The 19,993-nt window shown below is 42.1% G+C and overlaps 1 protein-coding gene across 1 annotated transcript in view; it reads left to right on the forward strand.

Annotated features, from left to right (window-relative positions):
- The window catches only part of LOC105939651 (hexokinase-2), a 93,129-nt gene extending 79,820 nt beyond the window's left edge, over positions 1–13,309 (forward strand). Inside the window, exons 8-11 of the mRNA XM_036144299.1 lie at positions 8,404–8,587; positions 11,127–11,282; positions 11,384–11,602; positions 12,844–13,309. Of these exons, the coding sequence (XP_036000192.1) occupies positions 8,404–8,587; positions 11,127–11,282; positions 11,384–11,602; positions 12,844–12,988 (704 nt within the window). The 3' untranslated portion in view covers positions 12,989–13,309. The remainder of the gene's footprint in view (positions 1–8,403; positions 8,588–11,126; positions 11,283–11,383; positions 11,603–12,843) is intronic.
- The last annotated feature ends 6,684 nt before the right edge of the window (positions 13,310–19,993 follow it).

Raw genomic sequence — 19,993 nt, forward strand, 5'->3', positions numbered from 1 at the left:
GGGGAAGCTTTGTATCCCAGTTCCTGCCATGGCTGCTGGCATGTTCCTTTGACATGCTGACCACGGTGCAGTTCATTCGCTCCACCTGTCCGGATGACTGTGGGCGGTAGGGGATGTGGAATTTAACTTCCACGCCCAACATGTCAGAAAGCACGGTCAGAATGTTTGACGTGAAATGCGTTCCTCTGTCCGAGTCAATGAACAGGGGAAGGCCCCAACGGCTGAAAACGTGATTTAGCAGCAGGGCTGCTGTGGTGACAGCGGGGTCATTCGGTGCCGGCAAACATTCGACCCATTCTGTGAAACTGCCTGTTATTGTCAAAAGATGTCTGTTACCTCTTGACGATTTGGGGACTGGACCAATCCAGTCAGTCTGCACATGTGACTACAGAAATATAACCCCCCTTCGCTGAAGCAGGGCTCGGTCTGGCGGTCGTGTGGGTTGTAACTGGCTGCAGGTTAAGCAGCCTTGTACATACTCCTGGTTGTTCTGGGCCGTTGAAGGCCGGGACGTCACCTGTTGGGGAGTTTTCAGATTAGCTTTGCAGCTTCTGTGTCCTCCTACTGGTGAGTCATGGACGTGTGTCAATGTGATCCCAAGTTCGTTTGAATCTTTGGGCTGAATGGGCTGAAACTCATAAAACAGCTCCTTAAGTGCTGTCCTCTCAGTTTCAGTGGTCAGCGCATCAGCTTTTTCCAGCTGTTGCATGATTTCTGCTTCAAAGCCAGGGTAGGGCTCAGTGGGTGAGTCCCGGTCCCCTGGTTGATTTGGTGCTGGTTCTGTTGGGTTGGTTGCTATCGCATACACCAACAGATTTCCTTCAGCTTCAAGCGCTGCACCACAAATGGATCCAGCAGGCAGAGCTTCATGTCGCCTGATTTGGATCATGTTGGAAGGAAAAGTAAAGACGGTGTCTGGAGAGTCCTGTCTGCCGGTCAAGGATAAGGGCAGGTCTCCGATGACGGGAATGCTCAGCTCAAAGTCGTGGAAAGAGCTTTCGATGAGCACCCCAAGAGGTTTCTTCGCCACCACTTGGATCGGCATGTGGGTTGGATTCTCCACTAACAGGTAAGCTGAGCGATTGTTCAGCTCAAGCAGGGGTGTGCCCCGGATGACCAGGTTGGATTCCTGGAAATAGGAAAGGGGTTGAAAGAAAACCTGTGTGCTCTGTATTTGTTGTCCTTTCAGGATGGCTAATCTGATAGGTACACCTGCAGTCTGTGGTGGTATTAGCATGTTTGTCTCGCTAGCCACCTGGCAAGCCTGTGGGATGGTCTGCCCTGATCGCATGGCTTCAGGGGTGCCCAGGAAGGAACTTGGGGTCACGTGAGCTTGGGCCCACAGGACCTGGTTACAAGTGTCCAGCTGTGCACCCAGCCGTACCAGAAGATCAGCACCAACAAATACTGGAGGATGTAAATTCTCCACAATGCTGAAAGGATGAGAGAGCTGTCTTGTGCCAATCTGTGCATAAAGTATGCACACCCCCATTGCTTTCAGAAGCCGGCGAGGCCAGTCTGCTGAGAGCAAGTAGTGGCTGTGTTTTGTTTCGGCCAGATGGGGCTTTTCACGGCACAGAGAGCTGTACAGATCTCTGCTGATCGCAGATTTCTCTGACCAAAGAGCCAGCAGCACGTCTGGCATGGATGTGCTTTCCAGGTGGACACCTTCGGCCACTCTGGGGTTATAGGGTTCAACTCCAGAGTGTTTAAGTGAGCAGAGGAAAGATGTGTGGCTGCAGAGAGAAGTTCTCTGATCGCTGAGAAACGGTGGTGTGTCAGAGGATTTCGAAATCGGCTCTGTTGAAGGCAGAAATGGTGCTAAAAGTTCTTTGGGCTCTTCTGAGCAGGTCACCTGGTTGATAGGGATGGACAGTCCACTTCCAGAAGTGAGAGGCTTGGGAGTCCCCACTTGGGCACAAAGATGACCATGATAGCAGTCAATGAGTGGGGCTAACCTGTTCAACAGGTCCTGACCCACAAGAAAAGGTTCTGTGTCCAAAGTACATATGTAGATGGGGTGCACCAGGGTCATGTCACGGAAAGTGATGTCTAACCACGCCCGTTTGGTGATGCATGACTGATCCTGAGTGTAGCTGGTGATGCCCACGTTGCAGGTCTCCACCTGGAACGGTTTCCCAAGAGACACCATAGCTCTGGTCACCTCATCAAACAAATCTGAGCGCATTAGACTGATCTCGGAACCCGTGTCTAAAAGAGCATTTGCAGTTACACATCCTCCGATAACTGTCGAGCAGTATAAGCGGTGTGCATTTTCATGATGGTTTAGCTCACCTAGAAACCTTAGAAAAGGGGCTTTCTGATCACCTGCTGATGGGATCTTAGAAGGTTGTTGGTGATTTTTCGGTTGGTTCCCCCACTTAATCAGATACACTCTGTTAGAAGGGGGAGCCTGGTCCACGCCTAGTCATGCTGGCGGGGGTTTTGGGCCTGGCTTACCTGGAGGGTCGGCAGGATTGGATGATGGCTGGGACGGCTGCGGCGCGATCTGATGCACTGTTTCGGCTAGCAACCTGCGAAAAGTCTCCTCCATCTCTTTTCTCATTGACTCCTCCATGCGCAGGTTCCAGCCTTTGTTGTCATGTGTGCTTTTCGGCTTTCCTGGCCTGTCAGTTTGCTTACCGTATCGAGCTGGATCCGGCCTGTGCCATTTTTGAAACCTCTCACCTTCCATGCTGCCATGCTGACCTCTCCTATCCTGGGAAGCTTTCTTCTGCTGCGGCTCAAAACCATGTTGCCTCTTAGGACCAAATCTAGTTTTAGGTTTGAAGGGAGGCATCTCATGTCCCTCCAGACCTAAACTCTTTTCTGGTTCGGCTTGAATCTGCAGAACCTTTTTATCACTATCGGCTCCTTTGTTGGGCCGGACACGTGTTTCCCATGCCACCTGCGCGTCTTTCCTGATTTCCTGCATGGTAAGTTTCTTGGTTCTACAATGCATGGTAACCTCATAACGCACGCTTTCATGAAGATTATGGAGGAACAAAGATTTGAAAGTGTGGTCTTCCTCCAAGCCGGGAGCATTTCGTCCCTGAAAGTAAGCAGCCCGCAAGCGACGGTAGTACTCTTTTGGTGCTTCAGTTCTCTTTTGCTGAATTGCAAAAGCTCCAAGAGTTGCAGAAGCTGGGTCTGTAAACACAGAATATTCTTCTCTTAAAGCCTGACAAAGAGCTGAATAACGGTCACGTGTAGCTGGAGGGAGGCTTTCTATGAAAACATGGACACTTCTGGACGTGGTTTTCCAGATAAGCTTCAACTTTTCTCGAGGTGAGGGGCTATATAAGTCTAGCAGACAGCGCTCTACCTCTCTGAGATAGTCATCAATGGTGGATTCTGTATTGCTAGGATCAAAACGCTCTATGTCTCGGGCCAGGGACTCAAGTTGACGCATCCGCAGTCCCTGTTCAGGGATCGGAGCTGGTCCATCTGAGTCCTCTCCTGACGACTCCTGCCTGCGGTAACCACGATAGGAGGGAGGCTCCAGTTCTGACCACCTACCTGGCGGAGGCGGCCGTTCGTGGGACGCCGGGGGACCCTCCCTGTCATGAACTCTTGTCTGTGGACGCAGTTCAGAGGAGTGGGGTTCACCTGTGTCCCAGGAACGGTGCTCTCGTCGCCCTGGTGGGGGGAAAAGATCATAGCGGGCCGTGTCAGGGGTCAGGTGGGAAGCAGGTGTTTTCCCATGATTTACATCATGTGGATCAGTCCTGATTGCCACCGTAAGTTGTTTAGGCATTTCTTTTCGTATCACGCTGCTATATCTGTCCTGACCTTCGCTTACCCTTCGCTCAGAAGGTGTCTGGGGGCCCAGTTCATCCAATGTCCTCCAGGTGTGATCTCCATGTTTTCCTTTGGAGTTCTCACACTCAGATCCTTCTGTCTGCAAGCTAATGCGATCCTCCTCTCGCTCCTCTGTGAGATGACAGCTGCCCTGAACACTTCTCTGTTCTAGCTCCCTAACTCTTTCCTCAGCTGCGATCCGCATCTCAACCTCTCTGTTACGCAGATTGGTCTCTAGCGTTAACCTTCGGTGGTATGACGCAGTTAATTCACCCAAAACATCTGCTACCAATCTATGTTTAGGTTTGCTCTGGACCTCCTCCACCAATTCCTGAATTCTCCTCTCACAGTCTTCTATGTTAAACTGATTCAGACGGGTTTGTTCGTCCGGTGTCATTTTAAGCAGTGAGCTAATGACATCCTGGGCCTCCATTCCAATGGAATGGTTTGGACCTTCAGCTCCTTCAGACCTAAACACTGAGGAATCTTCACTATCCATTCTGTGTCAGCTATGGATAACAACACAACAAGTAACAACACTGTAGTTTAGCTCAGCGCTAAACGACAGACAACAAATAACAACGCTGTATTTTAGCTTAGCACTAAGCAACAACGCATACACTTTAATTTAGCTCAGCGCTAAACAACAACTGCTAACAACAACTGTTAAGTGGCTTCACTTTAACTGTTAACAGCAAACACGCACTATGACTCACTTTACCGCAGGAAGTGGATTCAAAGACGTGCGTTTAATTAGGCTGCGCAAGGAAAAAATCAACCCTGCGACTTACAACTCCTATGTTTTAGGAACGGTTAATATGCTTGTTTAACTTTGAGAATATTAACTTTGAGTGACATGGACCACTAACCTTTCGGCCAGTAATTAAGTGATAAAGCTGTGACTTTGTTTGTGATGTAAGTTATTTAAGAACAGGTGCTCTACACATGTGTGGAAAATAGCAAAGTGTTTTGGAGCTTCAGAGGTGGCAAAGAATGACAGTTAAAAACCGCTAAATTGCAACCTTAGTTTCAAAATCACAGCTCAATTTTGACCACTTATGATGAGCAGAAGGGGATAAGGGAGGAAAGAAAAAAAAAATTCAAAATAAAATAATAATAAAAGTAAATAAAAAAAATTCTAAAAGGAAAAAAAAATTTTTTAAGATATGATAATAAGTAAAAAAAATGAATCAAAATTAAAAAGACAAAAAGGGCGTAACCATAAGGCAAGTTTTTTTAGAGACTGACTTTCAAAAGCTGTCTTCAAGACCGTGACTGCAACTACCTATCCTTGCCACCAGATGGAGGCAGGGTGCCCTTCACTTTGGGAAGACTGAGCCGTAATTACACACAATGTCCAGCAGATGGGGAATCGTGTCCCTCTTTCAAACAATTATGCTGCAATTACAAACAACGTCCACCAGATGGAGGCAAGGTCTCTCTTTTCAAAGCAGAACACGACACAGACTCTGATTGACAAGTAGCAGACGCTGGCTGCTGTCTATTTCAATCTAGCTGACTTCCAGTCCAGAAATCAATATTCAAACCTCAGGTTAACAACCTCAAACCACCACAAACACGTATATATTTAGTAATGATACCAGTCAAAATGCTGGAATATGGATTGTGTTCATTAAATTCATAAGTTGCTGGTTATTCGATTTAGTCTAAAGGAACGGCAATAAGTAGACTCATGCCCACCCAGGAAATAGCCAATTTATGTTATGCCATAAGCTGGTTGAATATGCTTATTATTATTATTATTAATTATAATTTGGTATTATAATTTAAATAATAAATCATTCAACTCAAATTTCCGCTATAACAAATATAGTTCAAATGGTGGTGATGTTAGCTATAAGCTTGTAAGTATTTATACCACTAATGCATTAGTTAATTTGCTGTTATGAACTCATTTATGCTGGAATAAATGATCAGGTCGGACTGTTAGCCGACGAGGTTTATCCAGCAGGCTGTGAGAACCCCAATGTAACTGCAATTAGAGTTTAAATCCTTATTCCTTATCACCATCCAATGATATTGTCTCTGTATTAATATCAGATGTTAACTCCAAAGGAGGTTAGCTCTGAATTCTGAATACCCAGGCAACTGTGAATTGGATTGAACACAAAACAATGTCTATTCCGCAGTCGTTGGTTTTATTGAACCAAAAGCAATTCCCTGTTACAGTAATTCTCTGATTCAAACAACTTTGGAATTCTTACTCATTACTAAACTAAAACATGCAAAATATATATGTGGAAATAAAGAACAAAACAAAAATAAGCAATGGATTAAAATGAGCGGTTTGCAGATCTTAACTTAACTCGCAGTTGTTTAACACCGCCCTCGAAACATCGGCATTTGACGTATCAGCATTGACAGACAGAACAGCTTCGGGAATCTCACTGGACGCTTTGATGTCTTACCAAAAGCTAGTTCAGCTAAGCTCCCTACAGTTAAGATACACGTCACCCTCCCAAGATGGCTGCTACGATGACGTATGAGGGGAGGTCCTAATGACGTAACCACGCTTACGCTGATGGGATAATGCCTCGCTTCGAGAGGGCGCAGCTAACTGGGAGTTTAAAGCAAAGCCCGCGACTTGAGCTCGGACAAAGAGATTAAACTGATAAGAAGAAGCGAAAAGAGAGAGGGGGGAAACAGGGAAGAAGATGAAAGGAATGAAGCAGTAACCCACGGCGGGGTTCTTGATGGATCACAAATCAACACAGCACAATCAATTGTAAAATGCATGCACATACAAAGAAAATGTTCAGCACAATAATTCCAACTTCGTCGTGGAATAAAAGCATTAACCAACACCTACAAAGTTCTAACGCCTGCCCAGGCACTTCTAAACACCCTGTTGGTGAGACAGAAATAAAAGGGGAGACCCCGTTACTTTGAGGTGCCTCGGGGCTGGTCCGGAGCGCTCCGAGTAAGGCGGCTTTCTGGACGCGTCTTGACGAGCGCAGTTGTCCGCAGGCTGCAGCGGGATGGGGAAAAAGCTCCTTCGTTTCTTCCTCCGGGTTCACAGTCACTTTGTTGGCCAGACAAAGCGGGGTCCTCTTCGATCACTGGGAGATACGGCGTCTCTCAGTCTTTTGATCAGAGGGAATTTAAAAGTACTTATTTTAGTCGACCTCCTGTTATAAAAAGCAGGGAATAACCGTTGCGTCGAAAAATCTCGGTCCAGCGAGCAATCGAACACGTGGCGTGGGATTACCCCAACGGAGACAGCTGTGTGTGTCTTCTCGGGTTGGCTAAAAGCCAGGGAAGAAGGAAGATTGTCGTGTGTGATCGGCTTTTATAGCCATCACCATAGCAACCTTATCTTGATCGGCGGCCATTTTGCCGTGTTGCGTGATGGGAGTTGGTGGCCATTTTGACCACATGAGTTGGTGGCCATTTTGACCACATTGCATCATGGGTAACGCAGTCCGTTACGTCCCGAATTGATGCAGTTTTCGTCACGTATAAACTGGCACAACAGCATGCATGAAGCGACAGTGGGAAGAAAAACTCCCCATTAACGGGAAGTGCTGTCTACATGTCCCAATTATTATCCAATTCTTTACGCATTATCCAATTTTATTGAAAAATGTTACCCAATATTTTATCCAATTATGAATATCCAATACTTTACGCATGCTTTACAAAGTTTGTTGTTGAACATCACAAAATATAGAAGGTTGATAGAGTGTGAACACTACTGTCAACCGGTTGACAGCATTTACTGGACTTATCACAAATTTTTATTTAGTTCACAACAAAAGAGCCTCCGTTTTACAACTGTATAATTTGCGAAATTAGTTCTGCAACACGTTTTTAATTTCACATAAACAGTCAAGGAGGAAAGTGTGAGAGCGCAATTAAAATTTTTATTGGACAATCAAAGCTGGATTTCATCAGTTTAAGAGATGAAAATGTTTGAAGTAGACACTAAAACATAAATAAATAATGTCCTTAGACAGTTTTCTTCACTTCATTATTGAAAGCAGTTTTTTTTTATTTTAGTAACCCTTAATCCGAAAACATCAAGACATTTATAGCTGGGGTGTGCTCTGATGGTGCAGAGGTAGAGAGCACGACCCATGTACAGGGGCCTTTGTCCTCGACGCGGTTAACCTGGGTTTGATTCCGGCCTGTGGCCCTTTGCCACATGTCGACCCCCTCTCTCAAACCCCCTATCCTGTCGGCCTACTTTGGAAAATTGAGTCATTAAAAAAATAAAAACAAAGACATTTATTGCCTGACAAAAACCTTCCCTATGGCCTAATCCTGAACCTAAACCTAACCTTTACCAGTATATACCTAACCTAAACCTAACTGACATCTTAGTTTTAAGACTAACCCCCAGCGCAGAAAAGAAAGTGAGGATAAAAAAAACATCCTCAGTTTACATCAAAGTTTACATCAAAGTCCTCGCTTTGCTAGTTAAATGAGGAAGAACCAATACACACACAGTCCAAATAAAGCGCAAAAAGACCAAGATAAAAATACAGAATGTTGTCTGCCAGAAATATTAGAATGACTTAGAACTCTTAGAAATCAAATTTAAACTGCTCTGTTCGCTGCACAACTCGTCTTCCTCGGCAGGAACGGGAACCAATGCCTGCTACATGGAGGAGATGAAGAACATAAAGTACATGGAGGGTGAGGATGGACAGATGTGCATCAACACAGAGTGGGGCGGCTTTGGAGACGACGGCTCCCTCAGTGACATCCAGACAGAGGCCGATAAGAAGGTGGACGAGAATTCCAACAACTCCGGAGTCCACATGTAGGTTTCAGCTCTCCGTCAAATAAACCTTGATAAAAACAAATGTAATTACTAATGTTTATTTTTAAACTTGTCTAATATTTGGGCATTTAGTATTGTTTTATTTAAGACATTGATAGTTGTGTCCTTTTCACTGTCTGACAATACAGCTAAAATTTAAAAAGTTGATAGAATATCATTGGAGCCTTGACATTTGAGCAGCCTAACAATCTTTTTCTTCCCTTTTTAAACATCTCTTCGTGTATCTATTTTGTAACACCACAGCTGCATGAGTGCTAAAGACATTCCTTAGGCACTTATCAATGGAAGACAACAGGAACAGTTTGATTTTTTCATTGATGGTTTTCAACAACGAGAGCCTCATTTTCATCTACAGCTGGACTGACCAAACATTACAGCACAGAGAACAGAGCTGGCATGTTTTGCTAGCCAGCCACTTCAGATTTAGCTAATAGTCTTAAACTGATCACGGAGCAAAACAACCAGCTAATATCACTGGTTTCGCCAGACATAAATAGGGGATGGCATAAGACACCCCTGGCACTTGTTCCTCATTAACAGTCATTCATTTTACAGCCAAGGTGTTTAATAAAATAAACTAATATCTCTGAGTAACATAAATGACTTTCTAACCTGTACCATAGTTTTAGAACCATGTAAAGCACAACGTTGTAATGTCAAGTGTTTTGCCACCCGAAGGCAGCAGACTGCAGAAACTGAGTGAGATGGCTCTTCCTTTCCTGGGGCCTCATGCATTAAAACGTGTTAATAAACAAGACATTTTGAAATGTGCTGCAGGAGCAAAGAAAAATAAAACCAAAAAAAAGCCATGCATGCATGTCTCACTGCATGTATGACTGCCGCCACCATAGGATTCATAACACCCAACTTGTTAGGACCCAATCAGACACCATTTTATTCTCAGTGAGAGTGACAGGGCCCCTTAAATAATTTATAATTTATTTTAATTATACTCATAACCAGCGCACTATGTAGGACTGACTGTGACATATCAAAAATAAATATAAAAAAAAAACAGATATAAATAATGCTGTTGGTGGTGTTGTGTTAAACTAGTTCACAGGAATTACAGCCCTTGTTCTGGGAGCAGCAGATCCAGGAGTTGTTACTTCACCGTTCAGTTTGTGGTTTACAACAGAAAATGACACTCTATTGCTCTCCTGTCACACCCACCTCACCTCTTGTTGAGTAAGGCCCTCACTACTCACTCCACACATACATAAGACGAAGGTATGCAGAGAGCTCAATTTTTATGACCTCGTACGCGGTGTCACACTATAAATTCAGGGTCATACATGTTTTATATGTGACACCGAGCTTGTTACAATGAGCTGCTCCAAGCAGGCGGTCTCCAGGACGCGCGGCGTCACAGTCCCTCTCTGTGCGCACTGACAGATGTGCGGGGGGAGCCCACTGGAAAAGAAAGCGTTGGGTGCTTAGCTGTAATAAAAATTGTATCGTCCGTTCCTGCTTCTCCCCACTGGCAGAAAGTATGGGAATTACAAAAATTTGTCTCAAGAAATGTTTAGGCAATAGGCACGCTCGACTATAAAAGGGTAACATTTCTGCGGAGAGTCCACGCAGCTCACAACATGCGCACAGTACGCCCGAGTATGTGGGAGCCTTGAGAAATTAGCTTTAGCTTAGAATTAGGTAACTCTGAGCCAACATTCAGGTTTTACCGCTAACTTCAGCCTAGTTTATCCCACTTCCACCTGCTCTGCACCACCGGACCCACCAAGGCAAGGCAAGGCAAGGCAAGGCAAATTTAATTATATAGCACAATTCAGTACAAGACAATACAAAGTGCTTTACATGATTAAGATATACCAAAAAATAAAATGTAGATAGAAAATAGAATAAAAGCAAGTAGGGATAGAATGTAGTAACAAAAAAGAACATTAAAAACAGTAAAACTGTTTAACTAGAACAGTCAAAGGCAATTTTAAACAGATGTGTTTTTAATCTTGATTTAAAAGAACTCAGGCTTTCCACACTTTTACAGTTTTCTGGAAGTTTGTTCCAGATAAGCGGAGCATAGGAACTAAATGCTGCTTCTCCATGTTTAGTTCTGGTTCTAGGTATGTGGAGTAGACTGGAGCCAGAAGACCTTAGTGGTCTGGAGGGTTGATACACTGATAACAAGTCTGTGATGTATTTAGGTGCTAAGCCATTTAAGGATTTATAGACTAACAGAAGTATTTTAAAGTCTATTCTCTGAGATACAGAGAGCCAGTGTAAGGACTTTAGAACTGGGGTGATGTGCTCTACTTTCACCAGGCTCTGCGAACGCTGCACTTAACCCTGCTGCTGCTCTAGATCAGTGGAGCCGTGTCCTCTGTCCGTGTAATGAATGAGGCTGCACCGCCAGGCCGTTTATATGAATCAAGTTTACCCAGACGTGATCTGGCAAACGGTGTTCATACAATCACACACGTGATTGTATGAACACCGTTTGATTGTGTGATTGTGTGTAGGCACGCTTTATACATGACGTCCTTGATGATGTGTCTTGCAGCTTTGAGAAGATGATCAGTGGGATGTACCTGGGGGAAATTGTTGGACGGGTGCTCTTGGCTCTGACGCAGAAGAAGCTGCTGTTTAAGGGAAAGGTGCCGGAGAAGCTGCGTGATCCAACAAAGTTTAAGTCAAAGTACATCTCTGACATTGAGCAGTAAGTGTCCAATAAATTTTTCTAAATCCTTATCAACTAGATTATGTCCTTACTACCGTCTGTTTTTTAATTTTATTTATCTTCTTGTCTTGTTTGCTCAGTGAGGAAAAAGGTCTGGAAAATGCCATGGGTCTCCTGGATTGTGATGAGGTTGATGCCCGCATAGTGCAATTTGTCTGTGCCACCATCTCCTCACGCGCTGCTCATCTCTGTGCGGCTGCAGTGGCATCTATTGTCAAACGTATTTGTGAAAACCGACAGCTTGAACAACTCAAAACCACCGTAGGGGTTGATGGATCGGTGTACAAATTCCATCCCAAGTAAGAGCCAGGGTCTTACACTTGATCTTTCGTAATCTCTCAAAGCGACAAGCAACATCTGTCCAGGCCTTCTGAAACTTTTAAAGTTTTTCCTTTCCATGTTGGCTCCTTATTCATTGAGTTTTTTTAAAATCCACTACCTCATTTTTTGGCATATCTCAGAATGTTGCTTCTTGAAAGAAACAAATCACAAAACTACAAGCTGGCTTTAAAAAGATTTACAGCTGCTGCACATAATCTGACACACTGGTCTGCAAGAAAAAGAAAGTTACCCGGGAAAGACTGGATGCAAAATTGCATCATCTCACGTATCGAGCTAACCACATCTTCAATTAGCAAGTCATTCATCTATGTTTCATACAAATATAGATTATTGTTGTCATTTATTAAAAGGTAAAAATGTCTTAATTGAAAGTTGTGACATCTGGCAAATACAGCACATCACTCCAAAATTCAACATAAAGCTCCACTGCCGTTTAAATATTTATGCTTCACGCACAAGTTACCCAAGAAACCTGGTGGTATCACCTGTCCAAGTCATCCTAGGGCAACGCACAGAAAACAGTAAAAGGTTTCAACAGATTAGATCAGGCCTTCAATCTTCTATCCATCGTCTTCTGAGTGTGCCCTGCATCAGCTGACTTGTGAGGGAAAAGCCAGCTTTGCAAATTGGGGGGAGTGATGTATCGCACATATAGTTTGTGCACGCAGCCAGCGCCAGTGTTGCTAGCCATAAACAAGAAATTTTAAGCATTTGCCTTGCCAACAACAGGAAATCATCACATTGATCCATCTTTATTGTTTGGAAAAGAATGCTACGGGGAGACTTCTGACACAGATTCTACCGGCAGCAGACCCAAAGTCGCATCACAAGTTTGAAACTCAGATCTTGAAATTTAGCCACACCCAACCAATAAACGGAAGAGAACTGGTGTACTCAGAAACTAGGCTAATTGCTACTTGCAGCACAAGCTAATAACAATTTTATGTTTAGAAGGGACAACATTATGCCTTGATTTGCTAAGTGGAAGCTCTGAATGTAAAAAAAAAATGAGTGAGAGATTTAACTAATGGATCAGGTATTTGCCCAATGAATATCAGCAATCATTGGCCTAATATGGGAGTCAGTCAACATCCACTGCTGACTTCACCACCTAAAATGTCTGTTAACGGAAAGACTTCCTGTGTTATAGTTACAGCCATTTTGAATCTACTAACATCTTGGTTCTCATTGGGTTTAGAATAAGCGGAAAGATCAAGAAAATGGTGGAGCGCCTCGCCCCTAAATGCAAAATCGACTTTAAAGAAGTGGAGGACGGAAGTGGAAAAGGTGCTGCCATTGTTTCGGCTGTTGTTCAGAGGCTGGCTCTCAAGTCAGGCAACTAGAGGACACCAGCAGCGATGACGAAGAGGAGGAGGAGCAGAACGGGGAAGATAAATGACAAAGGGCTGTTTAAGATGTTTTTAAGACAAACATATATGAATTTTTTTTAAAACCCTGCTATATTTTTTTGTCTATTTTTAAAATGTTATGTAAAGATAACTGATCGGCTGTGTTAAACACTCCCTAAATAAAATGCCAACTTGTTTTTGCTTTAGAACAAATGTTTTTTAGAACAAATTATCTAATAATGTTTCTGGAAGACGTTGATTTGTACTGGAAGATGTTAAGCAGCTTTAATGTATTAAAGTTGTTGCTGAGTTTTAGTTTGTTTTCTGTCAATTTTTGGTTTCTATGTTACTTTGTTCTCCTATGCTGTTTCCAATGGGCTCAATAACAATAATTTTTCCTATAATTTTTCTGATGTATTGATTAATATAGCTGATTAATCAAAATCAGCTTTTGATTATCCCACTTCTGCAAGATCATCAATATTAGCTTTTTTATATATATATATATCAGGTACAGGCTCCTATTTCCATCTGTGAAATATTATGCCATCATTAATCCCATAAATGTTTCTGTTTTAAACTTTTTTTATCCTGCTTTCTGTTGTCAGCTAAAGAGTGACAGGCCAGCAACAAAAGAGTTGGGTCAGACAATATTTAGTTTCCAACAGGGTTGAGTTGTTGAGAACTGGGAATCAGTACAATATATACATATGAGGCATACAATTATGTCTTGTCATGTGTTAGCCCCCTTTTTGCCACAAAACCAGCCCTGACCCAACAAGCATCCGGAAACATGTTAGCAGCAGATCCTTTAAATTTTGCAAGTAAAGTCGCAGCCTCCACGGATTGTTGTGCTCTTCCTACCATTCCTGAAACATTTTTGCATGATGGCAGTGCGTGTTATCCTGCTAAAAAGTCTGTAACCATTAGGGAACAGTTTCTGTGAACGAGTGTCCCAGGTCAGTATTAATGTCTATGTAAGTGGTTCTTTTATTCCAAGGTTTCCAACCAGAACATTGCCCCAAATACCACGCTGCTATTTCCCCACAGTCGATGGGTCCTGTAACCTTTTGTTTACATTGACGCAATGTCAAAAAGGCATCTTTTCTAAGACATTTTTCCATGTCTAACTTTCAGCCTACAAAGGGGCAGACTGTGATGCCAGACAATGTCTTTCTCTGAGGTGTACTGAGGCTCTGGTTTTGACGTCCACAGAGCCGCTAAATATAGTGCAAATATGACCACTGTAGACACATTTTCTACTATTTCTCATAAAGGAAACTATAAAATTAAAGAATAACTAGCGCTGTTATGAGAAGAGCCGAGGCTTTGAAGCATGTTGTGTAATGGACAGGGTGATTACACAAAGCGTATGTGGAGGCTTGCTTTATTTTGACCTCACTAGGTAGCTTCTGGAAGCGGTTCAGATTTCCAGGAGAATATTCAATCAAAATGTGGGTGTTTGTTAGAGAGTTGCATTCCGTTCAGGTTTTGGATATAATTTTAATAGCTTGGACAGTAGAGTCTATATAGAGTTTGTAAAGTTTAGGTGAGCTTGAGATTGTAGAGAGTGATGAAGTGAACACACAGCACGATCACGTGGCCAAACTCTCGCGGCAGGTAATAAGGTCTTAAAGCTACTGCCAGAAGTTCGACATCTGAGCAGCATGTCTGGTGCTTCACGTGAACGTGAGCCGCGCTGCACCATCGCTCATTCACAAACACTGCCAGCCCCTCTCCCCTCTTTTTTTCCACTATCCGCCAAAGTTCTGTCCGTGCAGATGAGCTTAAAGCCGTCTTGTGAGATCACCGAGTCCGGGACATTTTAATTTAGCCACGTCTCCGTGAAGCACATAATACTAGCGTCCCTAAAAGTTGGAGACCACTTCATCAGGCAACTACGAGAAATAATTCAGATTTTACAGACCATGAGCATCTTATCCCTGGTCATCCTTAACTCTAGATTCAAAGTGATAGGGTGTGGTTTACTGCATGTTTTCATATTTTTAAATAAAAAACATAAATATATTTTGATTAAAAAATATTACTTTTCAGACTTTTGTTGGTAAAAAAAAAGTAAAAAAAAAAAGTAAAACTGGTGCTTTTAATGGCCGGAGAAGTAGTGTGGGAAAAAAATAGTCCATTAAATCCAAAAACTGTTGTAGATCCCCTGTTTTGCAGATAATTGTCCAAGTTGCACAAACATGCCACTTCACTAGAGTGACAGAAAAAGATACACAGCCAGCCAGATATTCTAGTCAGAAACAATACACATAGGCCATGTTAACTATCTTATTATACACGTTTGATAATCATAAGTGGATTGAATGGTTATTACTTACCAATATTTTTTTCCCATGGCCCTAACAGATGAAAATACAGACAACCATCACAGTTTATATTGCTGACTGTGATTATGCAGTCAGCCGTAGGTGGTTTCGTGTGCAAACAAAGCTTTGTGAAATTAATCTCATAAGGCCTCATCTCGCCATCACTAAGAAAAACCTAACCCAGCATTAATCCACACTATTATTTTCCATGTCTCAACAAACAAAAACTATTAAGCAGAGACCAATGTATTGCAGCATTTTGATGTTTCTCTGCTTAAACACAACTGAATCAAATAAGTAGGTCCCTAAAGAAACACGAGAAGATGACTGCACGCTGAGGACGTAATTAACCCATTTGATCCAGGTGTTTTAGACTTGGGGTAGAACCCATTTAAAAGTTGCAGCACACACCTGATCAGTGGTTTCTAGTTGAAGCAGCTGAAGTTGTGTTCTAACTTTTGATCTCTCCTCTATTGGTCCAAATATTATTACTTCAGTTTTGTTTTTATTCAACAGAAGGGACATGTTCATTATCTGAGTCAGATCCATACCCTTAGCTCTAATGATGTTATGGGATTCTTCATAAATAAAATTGATTCCATTAAAATAAAATAATTGGCATCCTCCCAAACATGATTACCTCGTCCTCAGTAAGTGAGGCAGCATTGGAGGAATCTTTAGAATCTGCGCAGTGTTTGAACTGTTTAGAAGCAGTAGAGCTTTCTGAGCTATCTAAAATTTTAGCTTCATCTAAACCTTCTACCTGTATGTTAGACCCAATCCCAACCAAGTTGTTTAAGGAGGTATTCCCTCTGATCAGTGGTCCTATTTTAGACATGATTAATCTATCCTTGGTAAATGGATATGTACCACAGGCTTTTAAAGTAGCTGTTATTAAACCTTTACTTAAGAAACCATCTCTTGATCAAGATGAGTTAGTAAATTACAGACCTATATCTAATCTTCTTTTCTTATCTAAAATTCTTGAGAAAGTAGTTGCTAATCAACTATGTGAACATTTACAAAATAATGACCTACTTGAGGAGTTTCAGTCAGGCTTTAGAGCTCATCATAGCACTGAAACAGCTCTGGTGAAGGTCACCAATGATATTCTCATGGCCTCAGATAATGGACTTGTGTCTATACTTGTCCTGTTAGATCTCAGTGCTGCATTTGATACAGTTGATCACAATATTCTCCTACAAAGACTTGAGCATACTGTAGGGATTAAGGGAAAAGCATTAGGCTAAATCTTATCTGTCGGACAGATTCCAGTTTGTCCATGTTAATAATAAATCTTCCTCAAACTCTAGGGTCACCTGTGGAGTACCTCAGGGTTCAGTCCTTGGACCAATTCTATTTACTATATATATGCTTCCAATTGGCAAAATTATCAGACAGCATGGGATTAATTTCCACTGTTATGCTGATGACACTCAGCTATATTTATCCATAAATCCTGATGAATCCAATCAGTTACTTCGACTGCAGTCATGTCTTGATGACATCAAAAGCTGGATGACTTTAAATTTCCTGCATTTAAATTCTGACAAGACAGAAGTTGTAATCTTTGGGCCAGAGTCTTCAAAAAATAAAGTTCTTAATCAATCACTTAATCTGGGTGGCATTAACTTGGCCTCTGGTAATAAAGTTAAAAATCTTGGTGTTGTTTTCGACCAAGACATGTCATTTAAATCTCATATTAAACAGGTTTCCAGAGTTTCCTTTTTTTCACCTCAGGAAGATCGCCAAAATTAGAAACATTCTGTCCAGGAGTGATGCTGAAAAACTAGTCCATGCATTTGTTACGTCAAGGCTGGACTATTGTAATTCTTTACTATCAGGAAGTCCACAAAATGCAGTTCAAAGTCTTCAGCTGATCCAAAATGATGCAGCAAGAGTTCTGATGAAAATCAACAAGAGGGATCATATTTCTCCAATTTTAGCTTCCCTTCATTGGCTTCCTGTTAAATCAAGAATAGAATTTAAAATTCTCCTTCTAACGTATAAAGCCCTTAATAATCAAGCTCCATCATATATCAGAGCTCTGATTACCCCGTATGTTCCTAACAGAGCACTTCGCTCTCAGACTGCAGGTCTGCTGGTGGTTCCTAGAGTCTCTAAAAGTAGAATGGGAGGCAGATCCTTTAGCTATCAGGCTCCTCTCCTGTGGAACCAACTCCCAGTTTTGGTCCGTGAGGCAGACACCCTGTCTATTTTTAAGAATAATCTTAAAACTTTCATTTTTGACAAAGCTTATAGTTAGAGTGGCTCATGTTACCCTGAGCTATCTCTATAGTTGTGCTGTGATAGGCCTAGGCTGCTGGAGGACATCAGGGTCTAATTTTCTCACTCTACTGATTTCTACTGTTCTTCAGTCTACTGTTCTCCAGTTTTGCATTGTATTACATTGAAATGACTGTCGTCATTTCAGCTTTTAACTTTTTGCTTTCTCTCTTTTTTCTTCATAGTAGGTACACCTGGTCTGGCGTTCTGTTAACTGTGACATCATCCAGAGAAGACGGCTCACCCGCTACTACCATCTAATGTAGAACAGATTACTAGATCAATGTGTGCTTCTGTGCTTTTTTGTCTCTCTTGTTGTGTCTCTGCTCTGTCTTCTGTAACCCCAGTCGGTCGAGGCAGATGACCGTTCATACTGAGCCCGGTTCTGCCGGAGGTTTTCCTTCCCGTTAATGGGGAGTTTTTCTTCCCACTGTCGCTTCATGCTTGCTCAGTATGAGTGTTGGAGCCTATTAAGGATTAGATTAATAATTTAGCAAGAACTAAATTAATGTTACAGATCTAAGGTTGTGTGAATGATAGAGTTATTGTTTATTTGTTTATTTATTGGTTTAGCTTAGACCCTCCTCCTTGTCAGTCCGCCTCCTGCTAAGATTAACAAGTAGAAGCAGCTGCTGAGGTAGATCTGATTGTTTGGTGAAGGAGCAAGGAGTGAAACAGTTTTTCTACACACATACAGACCAGTTAACGTTTATATTAGAATTTTTTGTAAGTCAACTCGGAGAATATTTTTGTTATTTTTGTAAGTAAAGAAAACACACCTTTTGAAACTGGGAAATTCTCCACGAGTGCTTTTTGTTTTGAGTGAGTCGAAAAACCTCCTCCTAAGAACTACTCTGGCAATTTTTAATTTTTGGAAACTGTTTTGATGCAAGAGTAGCCGTAACAAGTAGAAAAACTACACTGATGACTTGAAGAAGAGTGCAAAATTGGGAGCCACCAGCTGATCACTCACCGACGAGCAAAGAAAGCAGCCAGCGGACCGTGAGTAAAATCAGCTGATTGAGTTTATGAATGAAAGCGCCGCTGCGCTACAAAGAAAGATCGATCACTACAGAAAGCAAAGCTGTTGATTTTGGAAAGGAAAGGAAAGGATTGTGGCAAAGAAGGATGCATTTTGATGAACTTATTTGAAAGTAAAGGGATCTGTGTGATCATTAACAATGTTGGACCCTAAAGCCACGCCTGCGTCTGAGGGCATGTTAAAAGAGCGCGTCCTTTCGCGCAGAGGCAGATTGGGAGCCTGCACTAGAAAGATTAATGAAATAAAGGCTTTGATGACGGATGCAGAAAATGTTGATGCAGTCAATGATTCAGTACAAGCATTTAAGGAAGCCGTGGATGAGTTTAAACATGCTCATAAGTTGGTTCAAGAGCTCTTGTCAGAGGACGAAAAGGAAAATGATTACAATGACTGGTTTGAGCCTCGAATAACTAACTTAAACTATTTTTTGAAAGATGTTGAAACATGGAAAAAGGACATTGTACAATCAACAATCAAATCATCTGACAGCATATCTAATGTATCACAGAAATCAAAGTCATATTCTTCCACATCCAGATCTTCCTCAGTCTCTTCAGAGTTAAAAAAGGCAAAAGCAGAACAGGCTGCTGCACTGGCACGAGTTGCTGCCTTGAAAGAAAAACATGCTTTACAAATGGAGGAAGCAAAATTGAAGTTAAAGATGGAGCAAATTGAGCTAGAAGCTGATCTTGCCGCATCAAATGCTAAAATAAAGACCTTGCAAAGTGATGAGATGGACCAAAAACCGTCTTTAGGTGATGGCATGAATGAATATTATAGCTCTCATCAAGAACCACATTCGATAGAGGGCAATGTGGAATTTATGCACCTAGGTGCTATACCAAAAACTCCAATTCAACGGACAATTTTGGAGAGATGTAACTCATCTCCCAGGAGTTTAAGCTCAGCTGAGAATAAACCTCGAAATAAGAAACCCACTGAAAGTGAAACTGAAGCTGCAACATATGATCATAATGCACCTGAAACTGCACAAGCCAACCCAGTGGTGGCCGTTACTGCTGATAATGAAAATTTGAATGTTGTTATTCAAAGACAAAATGACATAGCAGAACTTATTGTCAGCCAGCAAAATCTGTCTTTGTTACCTCCGAGAAATATTTCTGTGTTTGATGGTAACCCATTAGAATACCAGTCTTTTGTTCATGCATTTGAACAATTAATTGAAGATAAGACTAAAAATGATAAAGACAGACTGTATTATCTAGAACAATTTACATCTGGTTTGCCAAGAGATTTGGTTCGCAGTTGTTTACATATGGAAGGAAGTAAAGGCTACAGAGAAGCTAAACAACTATTAAAGGAGCACTTTGGAAATGAAAT

Source organism: Fundulus heteroclitus, chromosome 12 (assembly GCF_011125445.2).
Source record: "Fundulus heteroclitus isolate FHET01 chromosome 12, MU-UCD_Fhet_4.1, whole genome shotgun sequence".
Taxonomy (NCBI): Eukaryota; Metazoa; Chordata; class Actinopteri; order Cyprinodontiformes; family Fundulidae; genus Fundulus; species Fundulus heteroclitus.